The 20,180-nt window shown below is 40.5% G+C and overlaps 1 protein-coding gene across 2 annotated transcripts in view; it reads left to right on the forward strand.

Moving 5' to 3' along the window:
* ATP7B (ATPase copper transporting beta) overlaps positions 1-20,180 on the forward strand; it is an 80,893-nt gene that overhangs the window by 28,842 nt on the left and 31,871 nt on the right. For both annotated transcript variants that reach the window (XM_073342989.2, XM_073342999.2), the window contains 4 exons: positions 6,917-8,159; positions 12,325-12,594; positions 13,359-13,522; positions 14,406-14,567. In XM_073342989.2, the coding sequence (XP_073199090.1) occupies positions 6,917-8,159; positions 12,325-12,594; positions 13,359-13,522; positions 14,406-14,567 (1,839 nt within the window). The remainder of the gene's footprint in view (positions 1-6,916; positions 8,160-12,324; positions 12,595-13,358; positions 13,523-14,405; positions 14,568-20,180) is intronic.

Below are 20,180 nucleotides of genomic sequence, written 5' to 3' on the forward strand. Positions count from 1 at the left end.
TCACTTGGGCTTGTCTGTAATTGTATCCTAGTTTTGTACAGTAAGTCTTATTAGGAGGAAGTGCTATTTCATTTTGAAAAACCTGAACTTGCAAAATACAGTTGTGATTCTTCCTAAAAATACAGATGATACAGCATAATACTAAAGTGCACATAAACTATAACAGTGTAACTTGACTCACAGTCTGGTGTTTTAACTGACAGGATATTTTTAATGACTTATTTTTTAAACTTGTGTATGTTTATAGTTAGTTTTAAAGTGACTTAAACAATTGCCATCAATCAGGGACAGGCCAAGTAAACCTGAAGGCATTTACTATCTATAGTTGTTTGTTTCTCATATTATAGCTGTTTTCCATAAAACATGACATAAGATTAGGTTACTTCTGCCAGCTGGTCTTTCTACATACTTGGTTCAGGTATTTACTATGTTGGGTATACTGTACTACTAATTATATCAGAAACATGAAAACTGCATGCAGTCAGGCTTTTTTCATTCCAAATCAGAAATAAAAGTACATGTACCATAGAGGCCTTCCCCCTCTGCACCAATGTAAAAGTTTTAAACAAAGCTGCTTAAAGTAATCCATTTTTAATTAAACTTAAACTGAGCCCTCAGAGGCATTAAATGTGCGGTATATGGTATAGCAGTCTAGTAAGACTTGCTACAATTACGTAAACCTTTCTTTGCCTTCTTTCCCATTGGTAAAATGGGAGTGACAATACCTCCTTCATAGAGATGTAGCAGGGTTTAGTTAGTAAAGTGCTTTGAAGCTATAAAGGATCATACAGAGGTATTGCCTTTTAAAATTAACCTTCTCCTGAAGGATGAATTCCATGGAATAATATTGAGCTCCTGGTTGTGTTTTTAAAAGGGCCGAGGACTGTAACAACTATGTATGGGTATTATTAGCTACTAATAATGGCCAGTAATAATAGCAGCTATTATTACTTGTTAATGGTCTTCCTTTGTTTGTGTTTACTACACTAGGTTGAGAGTGAAGGGAGGAAAGAAATGTCTAGGTGGACACTCATAGCTTTAAACCAGTATGGTAACCAGAACAGGGACCCAGCCCTCACCTTGAGTGAAATCTTGAGCCTGGTGAAGTCAGTGGCCAAACTTCGGGTAACAGTGGTGTCACTTCAGGTGACATTGCAAACAAGAAGCGGGTGGCATTATCTTCTGCAAATTTAAACAAACTTGTTTGTCTGAGCGACTGGCTGAACAAGTACTAGGACTGAATGGACTTGTAAGCGTTAAAATTTTACATTGTTTTATTTTTGAATGCAGTTTTATTGGTACATAATTTTACATTTGTAAGTTCAACTTTCATGATAAAGAGATTGCTCTACAGTACTTGTATTAGGTGAATTGAAAAATACTGTTTCTTTTGTTTTTTTTATAGTGCAAATACTGGTAATCAAAAATAAATATAAAGTGAGCACTGTACACTTTGTATTCTGTGGTGTAATTGAAATCAATATATTTGAAAATGTAGAAAACATCCAAAAATATTTAAATAAATAGTATTCTATTACTGTTTAATAGTACGATTAATCGTGCAATTAATTACACTTAATTTTTTAAATTGCTTCACAGCCCTAGTTTAAACCTTAAGGTATTTTGTATTAAATTCAGATTTCATTTTAAACAGGTTTATTTTTAAAAAGAAAAACATAATTTATATAACCAAATAAAAACACACTTAATTTTTTTTCAAGAAAATAGGTTTTTATCCCCTTTGTATAAAAATATTTTTTAAAGCCGTGAAATAAACTGAAGACGAGTTCCCAGTGCAACATGGACAAGAGAGCTATTGCAATCCTTGGACATATGAACAAGGGAATCTCAAGCAGGAGTCGCGAGGTTACATTACCTCTGTATTTTGCCCTGGTGCCACTGCGGCTGGAATAGTAGGCCAATTCTGGTGTCAACCATTCAAGAAATACATTGATAAACTGTAGCGGGTTCAGAGAAGAGCCATGAAGAGAATGATTAAAGGATTAAAATCATGCCTTATAGTGATAGACACAAGGATCTCAATCTATTTAGCTTAACAAAGAGAAGGCTAAGGGTGTCTTGATTACAATCTGTAACATGGGCACAAGGTATTGAAGGCGGGGGGAGGCTGTGCCTCCCCAAACAGCCTTGTGTGGCCCCACCCACACTCCACCCCCAGGCCAGGCCCCTTACTGTTTCCCAGGCTGTGCTGTGGGGGGCTCTTCCCCATGGCCAGGGCCCTAGGCTGGGGCTGGGAGGCTAATAGGAGGCGGTCTGTGCTCTGGGGCTGGGGGAGGGAGGCCATGCCACCTGTGGGGAGGGGCGCTGCCCACCCTCCCGGTGCTTTGGGGCTGGGGAGGGCCATGCCTCCCTCTCACCCACCCAGCTCTCCGGGGCTGGGGGCACTCAGGCATCCTGGGAGTATGTAGGGGGGGTGGGGCCTTGGGCAGAAGGGGTGGTCATGGCTGGGGGATAGGCTCCCGGGATTCACCTGCTGCCCATGATCTGTAGTACGTACATGAAGAACAAATATTTGTTAATGAGGCCTTCAATCCAGCAGACAAAGATATAACCAGATCCAATGGCTGGAAATTGAAGCTAGATAAATTCAGACTGGAAATAAGGCATAAGTTTTAACAGTGGGGGAGCACTAGAACAATTTGCCAAACGCAGTGGTAGATTCTCCATCCCTCGATATTTTTAAAGCAAGTTTGGATGTTTTTCTAAGAGATCATGTTCAGCTTCAAACAGGAATTAATTCAGGGCAGTTTTATGACCTGTGTTATACAGGAGATCAGAGTAGATGATCACAGTGGTTCCTTCTGCCCTTATAATTTATGAATTCATAAAAAATTTCTGGGTTGTGAGTGTGTATTGTTGTTTTTTTCCCCACGTATTGACATCTTCCCACCCCCCTTTGCTCCCTTTTCCTTTTTTTCCTGTTTTCTTCAGTGGCAAAAGGAAACGGGGGAAGGAGAAAAAAGAAAAACTGTGTACAAATCTGAAGATTTTAAAAAAATATTTACACAGAATATTTTTAATTAGAAAAAAAAGGTTTTTTTGTAAAAATTGTTTTGGGGATCAGTCCTAACTCTTACAGATTTTGGGATCACTTCCTATTTAAGCTAAGAATTCAAGTAATGGACAAGCTTAGCAGCTTTCTGTTACTGATGACTAGGATCCTACCTAATTCACAGCTGTGAAAAACGCATAACAGACTGGTTTCAGAGTAACAGCCGTGTTAGTCTGTATTCGCAAAAAGAAAAGGAGTACTTGTGGCACCTTAGAGACTAACCAATGTATTTGAGCATAAGCTTTCGTGAGCTACAGCTCACTTCATCGGATGCATACTGTGGAAAGTTTAGAAGATCTTATTATATACACACAAAGCATGAAAAAAATACCTCCTCCCACCCCACTCTCCTGCTGGTAATAGCTTATCCAAAGTGACCACTCTCCTCACATTGTGTATGATGATCAAGGTGGGCCATTTCCAGCACAAATCCAGGGTTTAACAAGAACGTCGGAGGGGGAGGGGGGGTTAGGAAAAAACAAGGGGAAATAGGCTACCTTGCATAAAGACTAAGCCACTCCCAGTCTCTATTCAAGCCTAAGTTAATTGTATCCAATTTGCAAATGAATTCCAATTCAGCGGTTTCTCGCTGGAGTCTGGATTTGAAGTTTTTTTTGTTGTAAAATAGCGACTTTCATGTCTGTAATCACGTGACCAGAGAGATTGAAGTGTTCTCCGACTGGTTTATGAATGTTATAATTCTTGACATCTGATTTGTGTCCATTTATTCTTTTAAGTAGAGACTGTCCAGTTTGACCAATGTACATGGCAGAGGGGCATTGCTGGCACATGATGGCATATATCACATTGGTGGATGTGCAGGTGAACGAGCCTCTGATATTGTGGCTGATGTTATTAGGCCCTGTGATGGTGTCCCCTGAATAGATATGTGGGCACAGTTGGCAACGGGCTTTGTTGCAAGGATAGGTTCCTGGGTTAGTGGTTCTGTTGTGTGGTATGTGGTTGCTGGTGAGTATTTGCTTCAGGTTGGGGGGCTGTCTGTAGGCAAGGACTGGCCTGTCTCCCAAGATCTGTGAGAGTGTTGGGTCATCCTTCAGGATAGGTTGTAGATCCTTAATGATGCGTTGGAGGGGTTTTAGTTGGGGGCTGAAGGTGACGGCTAGTGGCGTTCTGTTATTTTCTTTGTTAGGCCTGTCCTGTAGTAGGTGACTTCTGGGAACTCTTCTGGCTCTAGCAATCTGTTTCTTCACTTCCACAGGTGGATATTGTAGTTGCAAGAATGCTTGATAGAGATCTTGTAGGTGTCTGTCTCTGTCTGAGGGGTTGGAGCAAATGCAGTTGTATCGCAGCGCTTGGCTGTAGACGATGGATCATGTGGTGTGGTCAGGGTGAAAGCAGGAGGCATGTAGGTAGGAATAGCAGTCAGTAGGTTTCCGGTATAGGGTGGTGTTTATGTGACCATCATTTATTAGCACTGTAGTGTCCAGGAAGTGGATCTCTTGTGTGGACTGGATCAGGCTGAGGTTGATGGTGGGATGGAAATTGTTGAAATCATGGTGGAATTCCTCAAGGGCTTCTTTTCCATGGGTCCAGATGATGATGTCATCAATATAGCGCAAGTAGAGTAGGGGCATTAGGGGACGAGAGCTGAGGAAGCGTTGTTCTAAATCAGCCATAAAAATGTTGGCATGCTGTGGGGCCATGCGGGTACCCATAGCAGTGCCGTTGATCTGAAGGTATACATTGTCCCCAAGTGTAAAATAGTTATGGGTAAGGACAAAGTCACAAATTGATAGAGCCAGAAGAGTTCCCAGACTTACAGATTTCCTGGGACAGCTACTCTGTCTCCCCCAGCCCTTTGTCTGTTGCATACTTCTTGCTCAAAGGGTGCAGAACACACATGCTCTGTAGTATGTGAGTAACTGGAACGTTATTTTCTCATAAGAATATTTAAATATACAAAGTGGGCTTTATACCTCTGTAACTAAGACTTTCTTGTTAGATGGGTGAGTGTGGGAATTCTCCTTAATGCCTATCTGCCTTGCTTTATTTTTATTCTATCACATCTTTGTAAAGAGAATAAAATCCTTGAGCCCATAAACAAATGTTACATATTTTTGTAACCTTTCAACAAGACTCCTCAAAATGAAAATATGGGCATGTTTGATCCTATATTTTATGGACAGTACTGTACATAAGAGAGACTTATTAAACTTTCAGAAGGAATTCTTTTCCTTCTGTCATGTCACATGCCTATATTTTTAGCTAATAGCTGGGGGGGGGGAACAGTCATTTAAATTTAGCTTCTATTCTGAAATACTTTTTTTGAAATGGGATTGGCAGCTGCATACATGCCTCTGAACCTCCAACCACTTCCAGTTGCACCTGGAAAGGATAGACAGGAAGTCTGAACTAAAACAGGATTTTTGTTGGAGAAAAAGGGAATGGGGATGGGGGTTGGGAAAATGAATTCTTTGTGTTAAACTTTTACCATTTTGGACCTGACCCACACATCTGGATTCCCAAGCTATCTGCCCATGAGGCAAAATTATATGAATGAATTTGAAGTTCTGCTTCAGATGAACTTGTGTAAATAACTGGCCTAATTCCAATGTGAATGTTGCGATATTAAGGAAGGATTTTTCCTGTGTAATAGAAACACAGGAATTGTCATACTGGTGGAGACCCAACATCCATCTAATCCAGTAGCCTGTCTCTAACAGTGGCCAATGCCAAATGTTTCAGAGGAAGATGTTAAGATCCCTGCATTAGGCAGATGTGGGATAGACTGTCCCCTCACATTAAGACTCATCCTGATTTCTAATAGAGATTATCTTAAACCCTGAAGCATGAGATTTAATATCTCTTCCACAAAAATTTTGTTACTAATTATGATCATTCTGGATATTCTTGATATCCATATAAATGTCTAATCTTTTGTTGAACCATGCATAGTGTTAGCATCAAAAATTTACTGTGGCAGTGAGTTCCACACTCTATGCATTGTGTTTTATCAGGTTTGAATTGAAAGCACCAAGCTACAGAACTATGGCCCTGAATTGTCCACATTTTAAATTTTAGTTACAACATCCTGAAAATTAGTGCTGGATCAAACCAGTGGGCTGCCTAATCTAATATCCTGTCTCTCATAGTGGTTAGTACCAGATGCTTCAGAGGGACGTGCAAAAAACCAAGTGGATAACTTGGAATAATCTGCACTAGGTGGAAATTTCTTCCTAACCCCTATCAGATTATGGTTTGTCTGAAGCATGAATTTATATCCCTTCTGTGGAACAAAGAGAGTTGGGTTTTTTTGGTTTTTTTTTTTTTTTTTTTAATGCTACTAATTAGAAGGACTTTTGAGCCTGTACTGTTTTTCAGATAACCTGTGATTGGGCTTTTCTCCTCTACTCCTGTTCCAGACTCTAGAAGGAATTTTTCAAACTGTTTCTTGTGGTTTTTTCAGATTTGGTGAGCATTAGGGGCATGGCTGATTGGGACTTTCATAGGTTCAGAGGTCAAGTAATTCTTCAAAACATCCCTTTACTGTAAATCGTTGAGTGTGAAATAATACTGCAAGGAACAGAGCCATAGTTTAGTGAAAGCATATGTTCAGTGGCCATGGAGAACTTTTATTTTAAATAAACATGCTGAGAGCTCATAGTTAACTTCACTTTTGCATCTGCTGAATATTTTAAAAATCTCAGTTAGATGCTCATCCCCTCCTTAAATTACTGATAGCATTTGATGTTTTAATTAACTTTGCAGTGCATTTTACTGGCATCTGTTAACTTAGCAGCACTTCCACCTGTATAGAATGTAACTGTTTTAGAACTTAGAAGTTACATCTGTTTTATTTTGTTTCTTTTTCTTGCACTTCAGGCTTCGTCTATGTCTAGCTCCCCTCCTAGTTGTGTATGGGAACCAACCATGAAGCAGAATTTTGCCTTTGACAACATCGGCTACGAAGGGAGCACTGAAAATACGCCCTCTCAAGATATGCTTCCTCAAATGAGCACCGTCACGGTCAATATTTTGGGTATGACTTGCCAGTCTTGTGTGCAGTCGATAGAGGGCAGAATTTCCAAGGTGAAGGGCGTTGTGAGCACCAAGGTCTCCCTTGAGCAGAGCAATGCTGTAGTAAAACATATACAGTCAGAAATAGGTCCCCAAGAGATTTGCCAGGAAATTGGAGACATGGGCTTTGATGCCAGCATTGCAGAAGGAAGAACGACACCATTATCTGTAAGATCAACATCCTTGGGAGAAGCACTAATGAAGCTGCGGGTAGAAGGTATGACATGCCAATCTTGTGTCAACACCATTGAAGGAAAGATTGGAAAACTACATGGCGTGTTGAGAATCAAAGTCTCCCTCAGTAACCAAGAAGCAGTCATTGCTTACCAGCCTTACATCATTCAACCTGAAGACCTCAAAAACCACATAGATAACATTGGGTATGAAAGCACTATTAAGAGCAAGCTAGCCCCATTAAAGCTTGGTATGATTGATCTAGAACGCTTGCAGACTACAAGCACAAAGAAAACTCCAGCCAGCCTGAACAATAGTAATGTGAAGCCAGCGGTAGGCAAAATGAATAGTACAACTACTATGACGCTGGGAGTAGAAGGGATGCATTGCAGGTCTTGCGTCAAAAACATTGAAGGAAATATATCCGGTCTTCCAGGCGTACAAAGTATTAAAGTGTCATTGGAATATAAAAATGCTGTCGTGCAATTTAACCCAAACGTAATTACCCCAGTATCTTTGCAACAAGCCATTGAGGCCCTTCAACCTGGTAACTTTAAAGTATCCCTCCCTAATGGAGTGGAAGCAAATAATGGAGAGCTTTTATCAAAGGCAGCATTTTCATCACCTCAGCTTCGTAGCACATTCTCTGGGGATCAGCTGACAAGCACAACTGTACTTAGTATTGATGGAATGACCTGTGGATCCTGTGTACAGTCCATAGAAGGCACAATGTCCCAAAGAAAAGGGGTACAACATATATCAGTTTCGTTAGTTGAAAGGACTGGAACCATACACTACAATTCAACTGTAACTAATTCAGAAGAGCTAAGAGGCGCTATAGAGGACATGGGATTTGATGCTTCCATTCTCACAGGTACTTACATGTTTTCTATAAGTAAGCTAGGAGAAAGTAAAACAATTACTTTTAAAATTGATAGTTGGGTGTGTGTGTGTGTTTTGGGTTTTTTGTTTGTTTTTTTTAAGGCTAGAAGGGACCATTATGATCTGGCCTGCCCTGTATAATACAGGCCGTAAAATTTCACCCTGACCAATTATTTATTTCCACATTCAAGTGAGTGTGTGATTGGGCAAAAGAGTTGTTTTTAAGTTACGGTATTCAGACAAAAGTCTAACCAGTAATGTAGTGGCTTTTAAATAGCAGAGAACCTGAGAAAACATACAAGCTGCACTCCACTGAAACAGGTTTCCACTCTTCTCCTCTCCACCCACCAAGCTGGTGTGAGTATAAATAATATACATGGGAAACAAACACTTTAATAAAATACCTTATGGTTAAAAGCAACCATTTCCCTAACTGGAATTGCTGCCTGGCACTTCAAGGCATGTCCACACTGCAGCTGGAGGTATGATTAGTAGCTGGTGTAGATGTACTTGTGCTAGCAAGCTAGCTAGAGTACAGCTAAAAATTGAAGTTAAGATATGGGCTGCGCGAGCCAGCTAGAGTAAAGTTAGCGCATATATGTCTATATAAGCTGCCGATCACACTCTAGGCTGCAGTGCAGATGTATCCTTAGTAGATCTTCTGTACCTAAACTGCAGAATGGTTATGCCAAGGGTCTAATCCTGCTTCCGGTCAGTCAATGTCAAAACTACTATTGACTTCGATGACAGGGGCGCTGGAACAATTATTATAGTGGGGGTGCTGAGAGCCATTGAATCAAACTGTTAACCCTGTATGTAATGGAATCTACTTCAAGCCAGAGGGGTGCAACAGCCCGCCCTGCACCCCTAGTTCCAGCACCTATGTTCAATGGGAGAAGTATAATGTATAAATCAAGTACGCTGGATTGAGCACCTGTGTTTAATGGTTAAGATGTTGCTATAGTGCATAATCTCATTTACTTGGTGAATTTCAAAACCAAGAATAATAGTAAAAAGCTATGCTTTACTAAGCATATAATTTTGACAGGTTTCCACACCCCTTTCTGCTTTGTCCCATTCCTAGGTCTTATTTTTGGACACGTTGATATTTGGCACTGTCAGCCATTGGGGTGGGGTGGGAGGAGGTTTTTTTTTTTTAAAATTTTTAAAATTGAATTTATCTTTTGGATGCATTAGAACTAAATGAATAAATATAGCTTTCACACCCTTTATTTTTAGAGGAAAATTTGCTTTTTTATACATTTAGTGCAATTCTGCATAAAGTGTAGTAAACAGGTGTGCAAAGTCTGAATGACAGAAAAATACAGTTTTAATGTGTGCTTTTAGAAAGGATGGTAACTTTTTATGGAGTTAATACTTTTTCTAAATAAAGGCATTAAATAATTGTGCACAGGCTTACTGACACAGAAAGGAAGTGTTTTTATATATATGCACGCACATTTTTAGAGGCAATTATTTGATATGCAATTAGTATATTGTTCAGCTTTGTTTAGCAAATGCACAAATATTCCCAAGTATTAGTGATAAAGAAAAACTATAACTATAGAGCTAGTTACATACTAAAAGGCATAGTCACCTTTCAGAGATGACCAAGAACTTTAAACCACCAAGAAAGGAAACAGACAGAAGAGAGAAGCATTTCGTGCCACAGATTGGTAGTGCCCAAATGGCAGAAACCCCTGTTCTGGGAGCTTGAGACAAAACCACACCTCCCTTGGCTGAACCAATCAGAAGGTATTCTTTAACCTAGGGGCCTCTTGGGGAATCCCACATCATAGGAAATTGTGATGCATTTTAACATTCTGAATCCACTTTATGGATTTATCCATAGATATTTAATTACTCCATATTTTCCCAAGTCACTATGAACACAGCACTTTATTTATTACAGCATATTAAAATATAAATTCGAACTAAAATACCAAACAAAAGGAGTATGCCTGTAGATTTATAAGAACTATGTAAAGTTATCAGTTAGGCTTATATCTGTTGAATTCTGGACCAGAAATAAAATTTCCTCTTTCTACATAATGGCTTAACTTGTATTAGAAGTCTCTTAAATTTTATAAAGTTTTTGAAGGACAGATAAATCTAACAAAAAAAAAAAAAAAAGCAAAACATAGAACACACAGAGACATAGCACCATTCACCTCCCATATCCCTGCCCTACTGTTCAAAACCATTAAGCGTACATTGAAGCCAACTTGTAGGCTATCTTATAATCACTGTAAGTATAATTCAAACTAGTTTTATATTATTTTATATGTCACCCACTTTCACACACATTCATTCTTGTTTTTTCAGCATTCCTTTATACAAAATACACCCAACCTACCTTTAAAGAAATCTAATGATGTAAAATTGGTTAATACGCCTCATTTAGACAAAATACAGAATTGGTTTAAACTGTTCTATGTAAAAGCGTTAATTATACTCTGTACCAGAGAACACTTTTTTCCCACAGGCACAGCACCAACATCCACCCTCCTCTTCTCTTTCAGAAAACAATTACACATACAGTCAAAGAAAATTGTATACTATTTTATAGATAAACTACCTTATGAATATATTCAATTTTATTTTTGTTTTGTAGATAAGACTCTTACACGTGTTATACTGGTTTTTCAGCATTATTCTATATAATATACACAGAGTCTAAATTAAAAGAAATCTAATGGTATAAAATCGGTTAATACACCCAACTATGAGACAAAATGCAGGATAGTTTAAACTATTTTATGTAAAAAGAATTGATAACACTTTTTACTATTTTTCCCACAAACTGTGCCCTTTTTGTAAAGGTCATCTTGCTCTTTCAGAATTGGGAATGTAGATTCAACAACTGATTAAACTTTGATTTAATAAATAAAATAAAACCAGGAATGGGTTATTAGGGAAAACTGTGTTTTAGTATTTGAGGGACAGTAGATGGTATATTTTAAGACCATTTTGTCTGTATTTTAAACGCTTTTAGCTATAAATATTTTGCATTATTAACTTGACTCCTTTAGCAAAATAAAAAAGTTAGAAATCGTGGCACAGACACCTATACCCACAAAATAACCCAGACTCTTAAAGGTAACATGAACAGAACATGAGGATAAGAAAGTTGGTCTGGATTTTTAGGGATATTTTAACAAACTGGCCAGGTGGCAGAGAGGAGACCTTAAGCTTATAGCAGACTTATTATTCATTTCCACCTAGACTTTTTTGTTACCTTTGATTTAAGGTTGCTAGGCTGAAAATCCACATCAACACAAACTGTAAAAAGCAAGGAAATAAGCAGTAAAGTCATTCAGCACTCTGTCTACACTCCATCCATCAGTTCCTTCCTCTTCCCAATCTCAGCTCACCACCCACAGTCCAGCATATCTCTGCCCTCCTCCCCAGTACCCATTGGGCAGCCTGCAAGCCAGATAAATGGGGCAGCTCCTTCAGCTGCTCCCTGGCTTAGTGTAGAGAACTAGTCTATGGATCTGGCTGGGGCTGGGGATTCTCCATCTGGGTATTCTACAGAGGTGGCCTACTCAGTGCCTGAGAAGGGAAGGAATTGATCCCACTGGGCCTGATCCTGAGGAATGCTAAGTACTCACAATAACCTTGACTAAAGTGTGACTTGTGGGTGCTCAGTACCTCTCAGGACCAAGGCTATACACTTTTATACCAGCGCTCGCTGCTCAGTTTATGGAGTAGCATTTGGATTACCTGCTGAGAAATGCACTCGTTTTCTAATCCTGGTTAGAGATCAGGTGCTGAGCTGGAGTCCTGAAGGAAAGAAGATGAGGACAATATGAACATGTAACTGGGCTGCATTCTCTAATGCTTTAACTGCCATGAAGTCACCCTCAGGGTAGATATTAATATCAGCAAACAGACAGATAGAAGGGGATCATTCGCTGATTGAAGATGGATTGCCACTAAATAAAGCAAAATGGTCATGCAGTGTTGATAGACTGCCCAAAAGTAACAAGTTGCTTGTGACTAAGGAAGCCAAGATCACAGGGTAGTGAGTCACCCTGTCATTTGAAAAACCTTGGATGTTTCTGTTGTTAAATGTGTTTCCAGTTTCCTTCTTTAAACATTTTATCATGTTCTGTTAACCAATGTTAATTCTGTTTATGGTGTGTTTATTCAAGATACCACCACTTGGAAATATATGGATCAGCCTCTTTTCAGGGACGCTACAATTCACCCTAATACTTGGGAGTCAGCTTCCCAGAGAACAGAAAATGTTTCTGAATCCTCTCATCAAGGCTACATGTCTGATGTCCAGCCAAAGAATTCTTCCCTTGATAGTCCAAAGCCACACAGTGTAGCAACAACAGAAAAGTGCTTTATGCAGATCACAGGCATGACCTGTGCATCATGTGTGTCGAACATTGAAAGAAATCTGCAAAAAGAAGATGGTGAGATGTTTAAAATTCCTATAGAGGGTCTGTAAAGTACTTTGGGATCTTCTGGATGTGAAGGATACTGCATTCTGTCAATAATAATTAATACCTAGCTCTTACATAGCTCTTTACATCAGTAGATCTCAAAGCACTTTACACAGATCAGTGTCATTATCCCCACTTTACCTTTGGGGAAACTGAGGCACTAGGTGGGAAGTGACTTGCCCAAGGTCACCCAGCAGGGCAGTGGCAGAGCCAGGAATTGAACCCAGGTCTCCTGAGCCCCTGTCCAGTGCTCTGTCTCCTAAAGCTCTATTCTTGTTATACACATTAAAATGTATTCTTGAGGGTAGGTGTAATTAATATTCTTATTTAGTTAATTATGTACTCATGTTGATACTAGCCACTCTACTATATTCAATCTGTCAGTGACTATACCAGTTGGGGGATATACCGGATAGTAGGGATAGCTGGTGGATAGACCCATAGTAAGACATAGCACCTCCCCCAAAGAGCTTCCAATCTGATTCTCATGTTCTTCTAATGCTAATGGGATTTGCATGAATAAATTAAAGGAAAGAATATGTATCTTGAGAAACGGAAGTTTTTGTCCTATTTTGTCAATATGCTCGTGGCATAACACTAGAGTGGGGAGAGTGATTAAAGCCATTAACTGTCCAAGCATTATATTACTGGTGTGCCCCTTGATTATCAGTTGCATTAAGTGCTCCTCAAAGGAGGTACAAGTTTCTAATATAACCCAATTGCTCCCATTGCAGGTATCGTTTCAGTGCTAGTAGCACTGATGGCAGGAAAAGCGGAGATAAAATACAAGCCAGAGAGCATTCAGCCTCTTGAAATAGTACAGCTGATCCAAAACTTGGGCTTCGATGCTACAGTTATAGAAGACCATACTGATACAGATGGCAATGTAGAGCTTATTGTGAGTATCATGGATAGGAACCTAAGCGGTTTTGTGGTACGTGTACAAATTTGACTGGAATGTGTCTTTGCAAGGGAATCTATTTTAGTGGTTGTGTTTTTGAACAGCTGTGGTGCTGGGTGCTGCTGCTGCTTTTCTTAACTACTCAAGAAAAAAATTATTCTAAAGGGGCAAAAATGTTTTGACTCGGTAAAGAGATATTAACACCTACCCAAGTGCACAGAGAAACCTTTCTTGGCAGGAAAACACTGCACTCCTCATGAGTCCAGTGAAAACTTATTTTTTTTATCAGTTTCACAAGCAGTGCAAACTTTTTGCATAACTTTGAAAAATCCCAAACAATAAATCTTCATTAACACATCTTCAGACTTGCTAATACTCTCTTTCTTTATGGCCAGAATAATGGTGATCAAATACATAATAATAATTAGAGCCCTGCAAATCTGTGGATATCCACTTTATATCTGCTGATGCGGTTGTATTGTTTACTATATTTGCGGATCATGGATAGGATGCGGATCCAAAATTTTGTATACATGCAGGGCTCTAACAGTAAGACAGGGTAAAAGGTGGCGCATGGAACGTGGGTCGGATACAAGTTAATTATTGCAGATGCAGATTGGATGCAGATACAAATTTTTGTATCCGCACAGGGCTTTAATAATAATACCTGAAACTTCATGCAAAGATCTCGAATTCTGTATAAACTTTGCAAATTGTTTATACAGGGCCAAATTCTACTATGCTCTATTTCCAACTTCTGAAATAAAGGCTGCTTCTCTGCTTCCCTCTCCCCTCACCAGTCCCACTTCAGGGGCAGTGGTGAGAGAGATTTCTCTGAACTGTAGAGATCACTAACTGCATTTACATTTCTGTTCTTCAGATTACGGGGATGACTTGTGCTTCCTGTGTTCACAATATTGAATCCAAACTAACCAGAACTAATGGCATCTTCTATGCCTCTGTGGCACTTGCTACCAGCAAAGCTCACATCCAGTTTGATCCTGAAATCATTGGACCTCGAGATATTATACAAATTATTGAGGTAAGTTATTAAAACAAACCAATAATAAATATAAGGTGATGTTAAAACAAATGGAAGTGACTAAAAGTGCTGAGGTTCACTGACCTTTGCAGCTCTAGATAAAGTACACTTTCCCATATGTGACAAAGCCAATAGTTTATGGTCAATGGAGGCTACATACTTCAAAGGGTAGCCTCCAGAGACAATAACGATTTCAGTGCTTTTTAAAAGTATCAATAGCTCGTAAAAATGTGATGTACCCCTCATTACTGCTCAGTGTACTGCACCAGGTCCTTCTCTGAACTGCAGATAGTCCAATGGAATGTTACCTCAGATTGCTCTCTACTCCCACCTAGAGACTCTAAGAGCCTCTCTGCAGCAAAAAGGCACTAAACCCAGGTAAATACCACTTTGAAAACGTACGGTAGACCCTCAGAGTCACAAACACCAGAGTTACGAACTGACTGGTCAACCATACACCTAATCTGGAACCGGAAGTTCACAGTCAGGCAGCAGCAGAGACCAAAAGGGGGGGGAAAAAAAGGCAAATACATTACAGTACTGTGTTAAATGTAAACTACTAAAAAATTAAGGGAAAGTTTTAAAAAAGATGATTTGACAAGGTAAGGAAACTGTTTCTGCATTTCATTTAAATTAAGATGGTTACAAGCTGCATTTTTCTTCTGCATAGTAAAGTTTCAAAGCTGTATTAAGTCAATGTTCAGTTGTAAACTTTTGAAAGAACTATAATGTTTTGTTCAGTTCCGAACATTTCAGAGTTACAAACTGCGATGGAGTTCCTGGGGTGCAACCTGGACTGTGGGACTGCTGAGCCCTCTGTCCCACCAATCTGGGGTGTCCCTCTCACACTGTGATGCTGTGTTAAGCCACAAACCTCTGACTGGCACTGCACTTACACAGACATCCACAGGCAGGGACACACCCAACTGAGTTACATGAATGATCTCCCAGCCACTCATGAACCATCAACAGGGAGACTCCAGCCAGTTTCCCCCACCTCCCCAGCCTTGCACCCCAGAACCGTACTGTCTTGCCCTGGTCAGAAGCCTGGCCAGTGTAAGTTCATTACCCAGTTTGCCTCTTCTGTGATGTGGAGAGGACACACACTAGCCTTTGCAAACTGAGCTGAGATTTCCTAAGCACTTCAACCAAAACACCGTTTTAGATAAAATATAAAAAAGATTTATTAACTACAGAAAGATTTTAAATGATTATAAGTAGCAAGCATAGAGATCAAAGTTGGTTACTTAAGAAATAAAAATAAATTCGTAGTCTGAGTTCTAGAAACTAAACAGGGTTTGAATCAAGCCGTGTCTCACCCTGACAGAGGGTACAAACAGGTCACATATCCTCAATACACAGGCTGGGACTCTTTCCCAGCCTGGGACCACCCTCCCCAGTTCAAAGTCTTTGTCTTCCAGATGTGTTTCCAGGTATTAAGTTGTGGAGGGAGCAAGGCCAAATAAAGATGTCACTCCCCCTCTTCTATAGTTTCTTCCACACCTTGCTGAAAATATATTTGCAATGATGTAGATTAGTTCACCCCCATGGCATATGTGCCTTCTCCAGGAAATCTCTAGGATAGTGGATTCTTTTCTTGATGGATGTTGATGAGCTGTTGACGCTGTCTGGCTACTCTGTTGTAGTACCTGAAAGGCTGGTTGTGGGTGTTCCCATCCTCACAACATATTGCTGTATGTGTTACTGAAATACTTCATAACCTCACATATAATGATAACACATACAATCCAATGGGATATTAGTGTTCAACAGATCAAGACTTTTAAAATCATACCTCACAAGGCATACTTTATACAAAACATATCATAATTATATGATGGTGGTGAATATGGGGATTCCAGGGTGCTACTTTGAGTACAGTGTGTCACACAAACAACCTCCATTCTGAGGTTCTATTGTACCTCAATTTTGATTGGAATTGATTCCCATGGTTGTTCAGAATAATCAGTGAGACGCACAATAGATGTTCAGAGCAGACTCTTTAAAGCAAAACACCTTGTAATATGCCTCTAAAGAAAATAATACCAACTCGGCAGTAACCACTACATCCATAAAATCTGTTACATAGTGAAGTATCATCATGCCAGTTTTGCTAGGGATGCTTTTAATTCTCTTCAGGAGGGGCAGGAGGGAGTGTAATTTTTCTGTGTGAACAGTATGGCAGAGAGTACAGTAACTCCTCTCTTTAAAGTTGTCCCAGTTAACGTTGTTTTATTACGTTGCTGATCAGATCATAATGGTCCCTTCTGACCTTAATGTCTATGAGTTAGGGAACATGCTCGTTTAAAGTTGTGCAAAGCTGCCTGCTTTGTCCACTGCTTGCAGGAAGAGCAGCCCTGTGGAGCTAGCTGGTGGGGGCTTGGAACCAGGGTGGACCGGCAGCCCCCCATCAGCTCCCTGCTCCCCTAAGTTCCCTGTGAAGCAGCTGCCCAGCAGGCTGTCAACTGCTGGCAGTTCAGCTGTCCCTCCCTCCATTGCCATGTGCTGCTCCTGCCCTCTGCCTTGGAGCTGCTCCCCGACCCTCCTGCTTGCTGGTTGGGGTGGGGGAGGGAGAAGAGCGGGGCTAATGTCAGGGTGTTCCCCTCCCCCTTGCTCCTGCACCCCACTTACCCCATCTCCATAGAGCAGGGGGTCACATGACAGGGCTCAGGATGGAGGAAGCTTCCTGGCAGCAGCTGCTGCGGTCTCAGCTTCCTGATTAACTCAACAAGGCAGTGCACTTAAGAGTGGGTCAGCCTACTTAAAGGGGAAATGCGCATCTCTCTCACACTCACGGTGTGTGTCTCTGTCTGCCATGCTGTCTCCCCTCCCTCTATTCCTGCTGCCTTGTAGCATGTGAGGCTACATTAACAACGAGTTAACCCCTTGAGGGCTCAGCCAGTTGCTAGTTCATCATTTAGCAGTAAGGCATTCCCTGGGAAGTGTCCCACCCTCTGACTTCACCACCTCAACCAAGCTTCACAATCATCATTCCTGTGTACAGTATTAAATTGTTTTGTTTAAAACTTATACTGTGTGTATATAGAAATATATATAGTCTTTCGTCTGGCCAAAAAAAAAATTTCCTTGGAACCTAACCCCCCCCCCCCGCATTTACATTAATTGTTACGGGGAAATTGGATTCGCTTAACGTCATTTCACTTGTCGCATTTTTCAGGAACATAACTACAATGTTAAGTGAGGACTTACTGTACTATGACAGGGAAACAGATTGTACCAAAATCAGTTAATTCATTTTGTGCTCTAGGATATTCCTTCAGAGAGTGTTTTCAAACTGCAGAATTGGTACAGCCTTACAGTGAGTTGTCAAGTAAATGGTGGGAGTTACTGATAATGGTACACTAAGTTGTAAGGTGGTGGTGGTGGTTCTGTAAAGCAAATCCTACCACTGGCCTTTCAGATAATTCCAGTTATCAAGTATAAATGTACCTGTGCTAACAGTGGTGTTGTTTATATTCCAGTAGCCCTGCAAAGTTCCAGTCAGATTTGGGGCCCCATTGTGCTGGGCACGGTATAGAAGCACATGGAAAGGCAGTCCCATTCTAATTAGTTTGTTGTTTTGGCTCCTGCCATGCTGCTGTTCACTACTGGTTCTTGTTGCTTTCTATGGTGGCTTGACGTATACCTGTGTTATACCAATAAAATAAAAACTAGCAGGATCTTATTAAAGGGAAAAAAGGCAAAATACCACATTTATTGCGACTACAGAAAGAATCATAGTAAGCAGTTAGTTATAGCTATAACATTCCATTCAATCTCATATTTATTCACACATTCATTCTCACACACACACACACACACACAGGTTCTGCAAGTTTATCATAGTTACCAGCCTTAGAGTTGCTCATGCCAAGCCACTAGCCAGGTGGCCTGGACATGAGGAGGGAGCAGGGCCTCGTCAGATGCACATCTGATGCTCCTGGAAGTTGGTTTGCAGAATCAGACCCCAAAGTTCTCACTTTCTAGAGTCCATTTTTATAGGAATTTCTTCCTATGCCAGTCTATGGGAATTGCTTCATCATGCTGTTGCTGAATCAATCAGCAAATAGCACATTCCTGACGGCTCCGTGCTGCCAGATGTTATCTTGTTCTTTGGTTCTCCCATTCTTGAGGCTGTTGGGTGGATTCCAGTCTGCCCTCTGGGGGTCCTCTGGTTATTTCCACTTGACGCCTTCTTCAGCCGATGGACACTGGATTCTTAGGCTGGCACCTCGCTGATCATTCAGTTGTTATCCACACCAAGCATCCATCCACATACATCCTCTATCTCTATTTTAATCGCAATTGTTAATACAACAAAAGGGCGGGGAGTCTCTGGGTGCTGTTTCTGTTGTTACAGAGTATTGCTTTGAGTCTCTCTCTGTGTGAATTGCTTTGAGAACAGACTGTCTTAGAAGGTACTAACGCAATTAGCATCAAGTTTCACACATAGAGGGAGAGAAACAGTACCAAAAACCAAGAGACCTCTTAATTAGTAATACCCTGGAATTTAAACTATAGGGAATCAAACTCGTTTGTGATTTTAATACAGAACTTCTTTAATATGATCCAACACCTGCAGTACTGTACCGTTAAGGAGATCCTATCAAGGTTATAGATTCATAGATATTAAGGTCAGAAGGGACCATTATGATCATCTAGTCCAACCTCCTGCACAACGCAGGCCACAGAATCTCACCCACCCACTCCTGTGATAAACCTCTCACCTATATCTGAGCTATTGAAATCCTCAAATCATGGTTTCAAGACTTCAAGGTGCAGAGAATCCTCCAACAAGTGACCCGTGCCTCATGCTACAGAGGAAAGCGAAAAACCCCCAGGGCCTCTTCCAATCTGCCCTAGAGGAAAATTCCTTCCTGACCCCAAATATGGCGATCAGCTGAACCCTGCGCATATGGGCAAGACTCATCAGCCGGATACCCAGGAAAGAATTCTCTGTAGTAACTCAGATCCCACCCCATTTAACATCCCATCACAGGCCATTGGGCCTATTTACCATGAATAGTTAAAGATCAATTAATTGCCAGAATCATGTTTATCCCATCATACCATCTTCTCCATAAACTTATCAAGTTTAATCTTGAAGCCAGATAGGTCTTTTGCCCCCACTACTTCCCTTGGAAGGCTATTCCAGAACTTCACTCCTCTGATGGTTACAAACCTTCGTCTAATTTCAAGTCTAAACTTCCCGATGGCCAGTTTATGTCCATTTGTTCTTGTGTCCACATTAGTACTGAGTTTAAATAATTCCTCTCCCTCTCCGGTATTTATCCCTCTGATATATTTATAGAGAGCAATCATATCTCCCCTCAACCTTCTTTAGCTTAGGCTAAACAAGCCAAGCTCCTTGAATCTCCTTTCATAAGACACATTTTCCATTCCTCGGATCATCCTAGTAGCCCTTCTCTGTACCTGTTCCAGTTTGAATTAATCCTTCTTAAACTTGGGAGACTAGAACTGCACACAGCATTCCAGGTTCACAGGCCTACCAGATTTAACGATGTCTCACCCTCCATATGGTATTTTTATTTTGTGAACAGTAGAACCTCAGAGTTACGAGCACCTCAGGAATGGAGGTTGTTCATAACTCTG

Source organism: Lepidochelys kempii, chromosome 1 (assembly GCF_965140285.1).
Source record: "Lepidochelys kempii isolate rLepKem1 chromosome 1, rLepKem1.hap1, whole genome shotgun sequence".
NCBI lineage: Eukaryota > Metazoa > Chordata > Testudines > Cheloniidae > Lepidochelys > Lepidochelys kempii.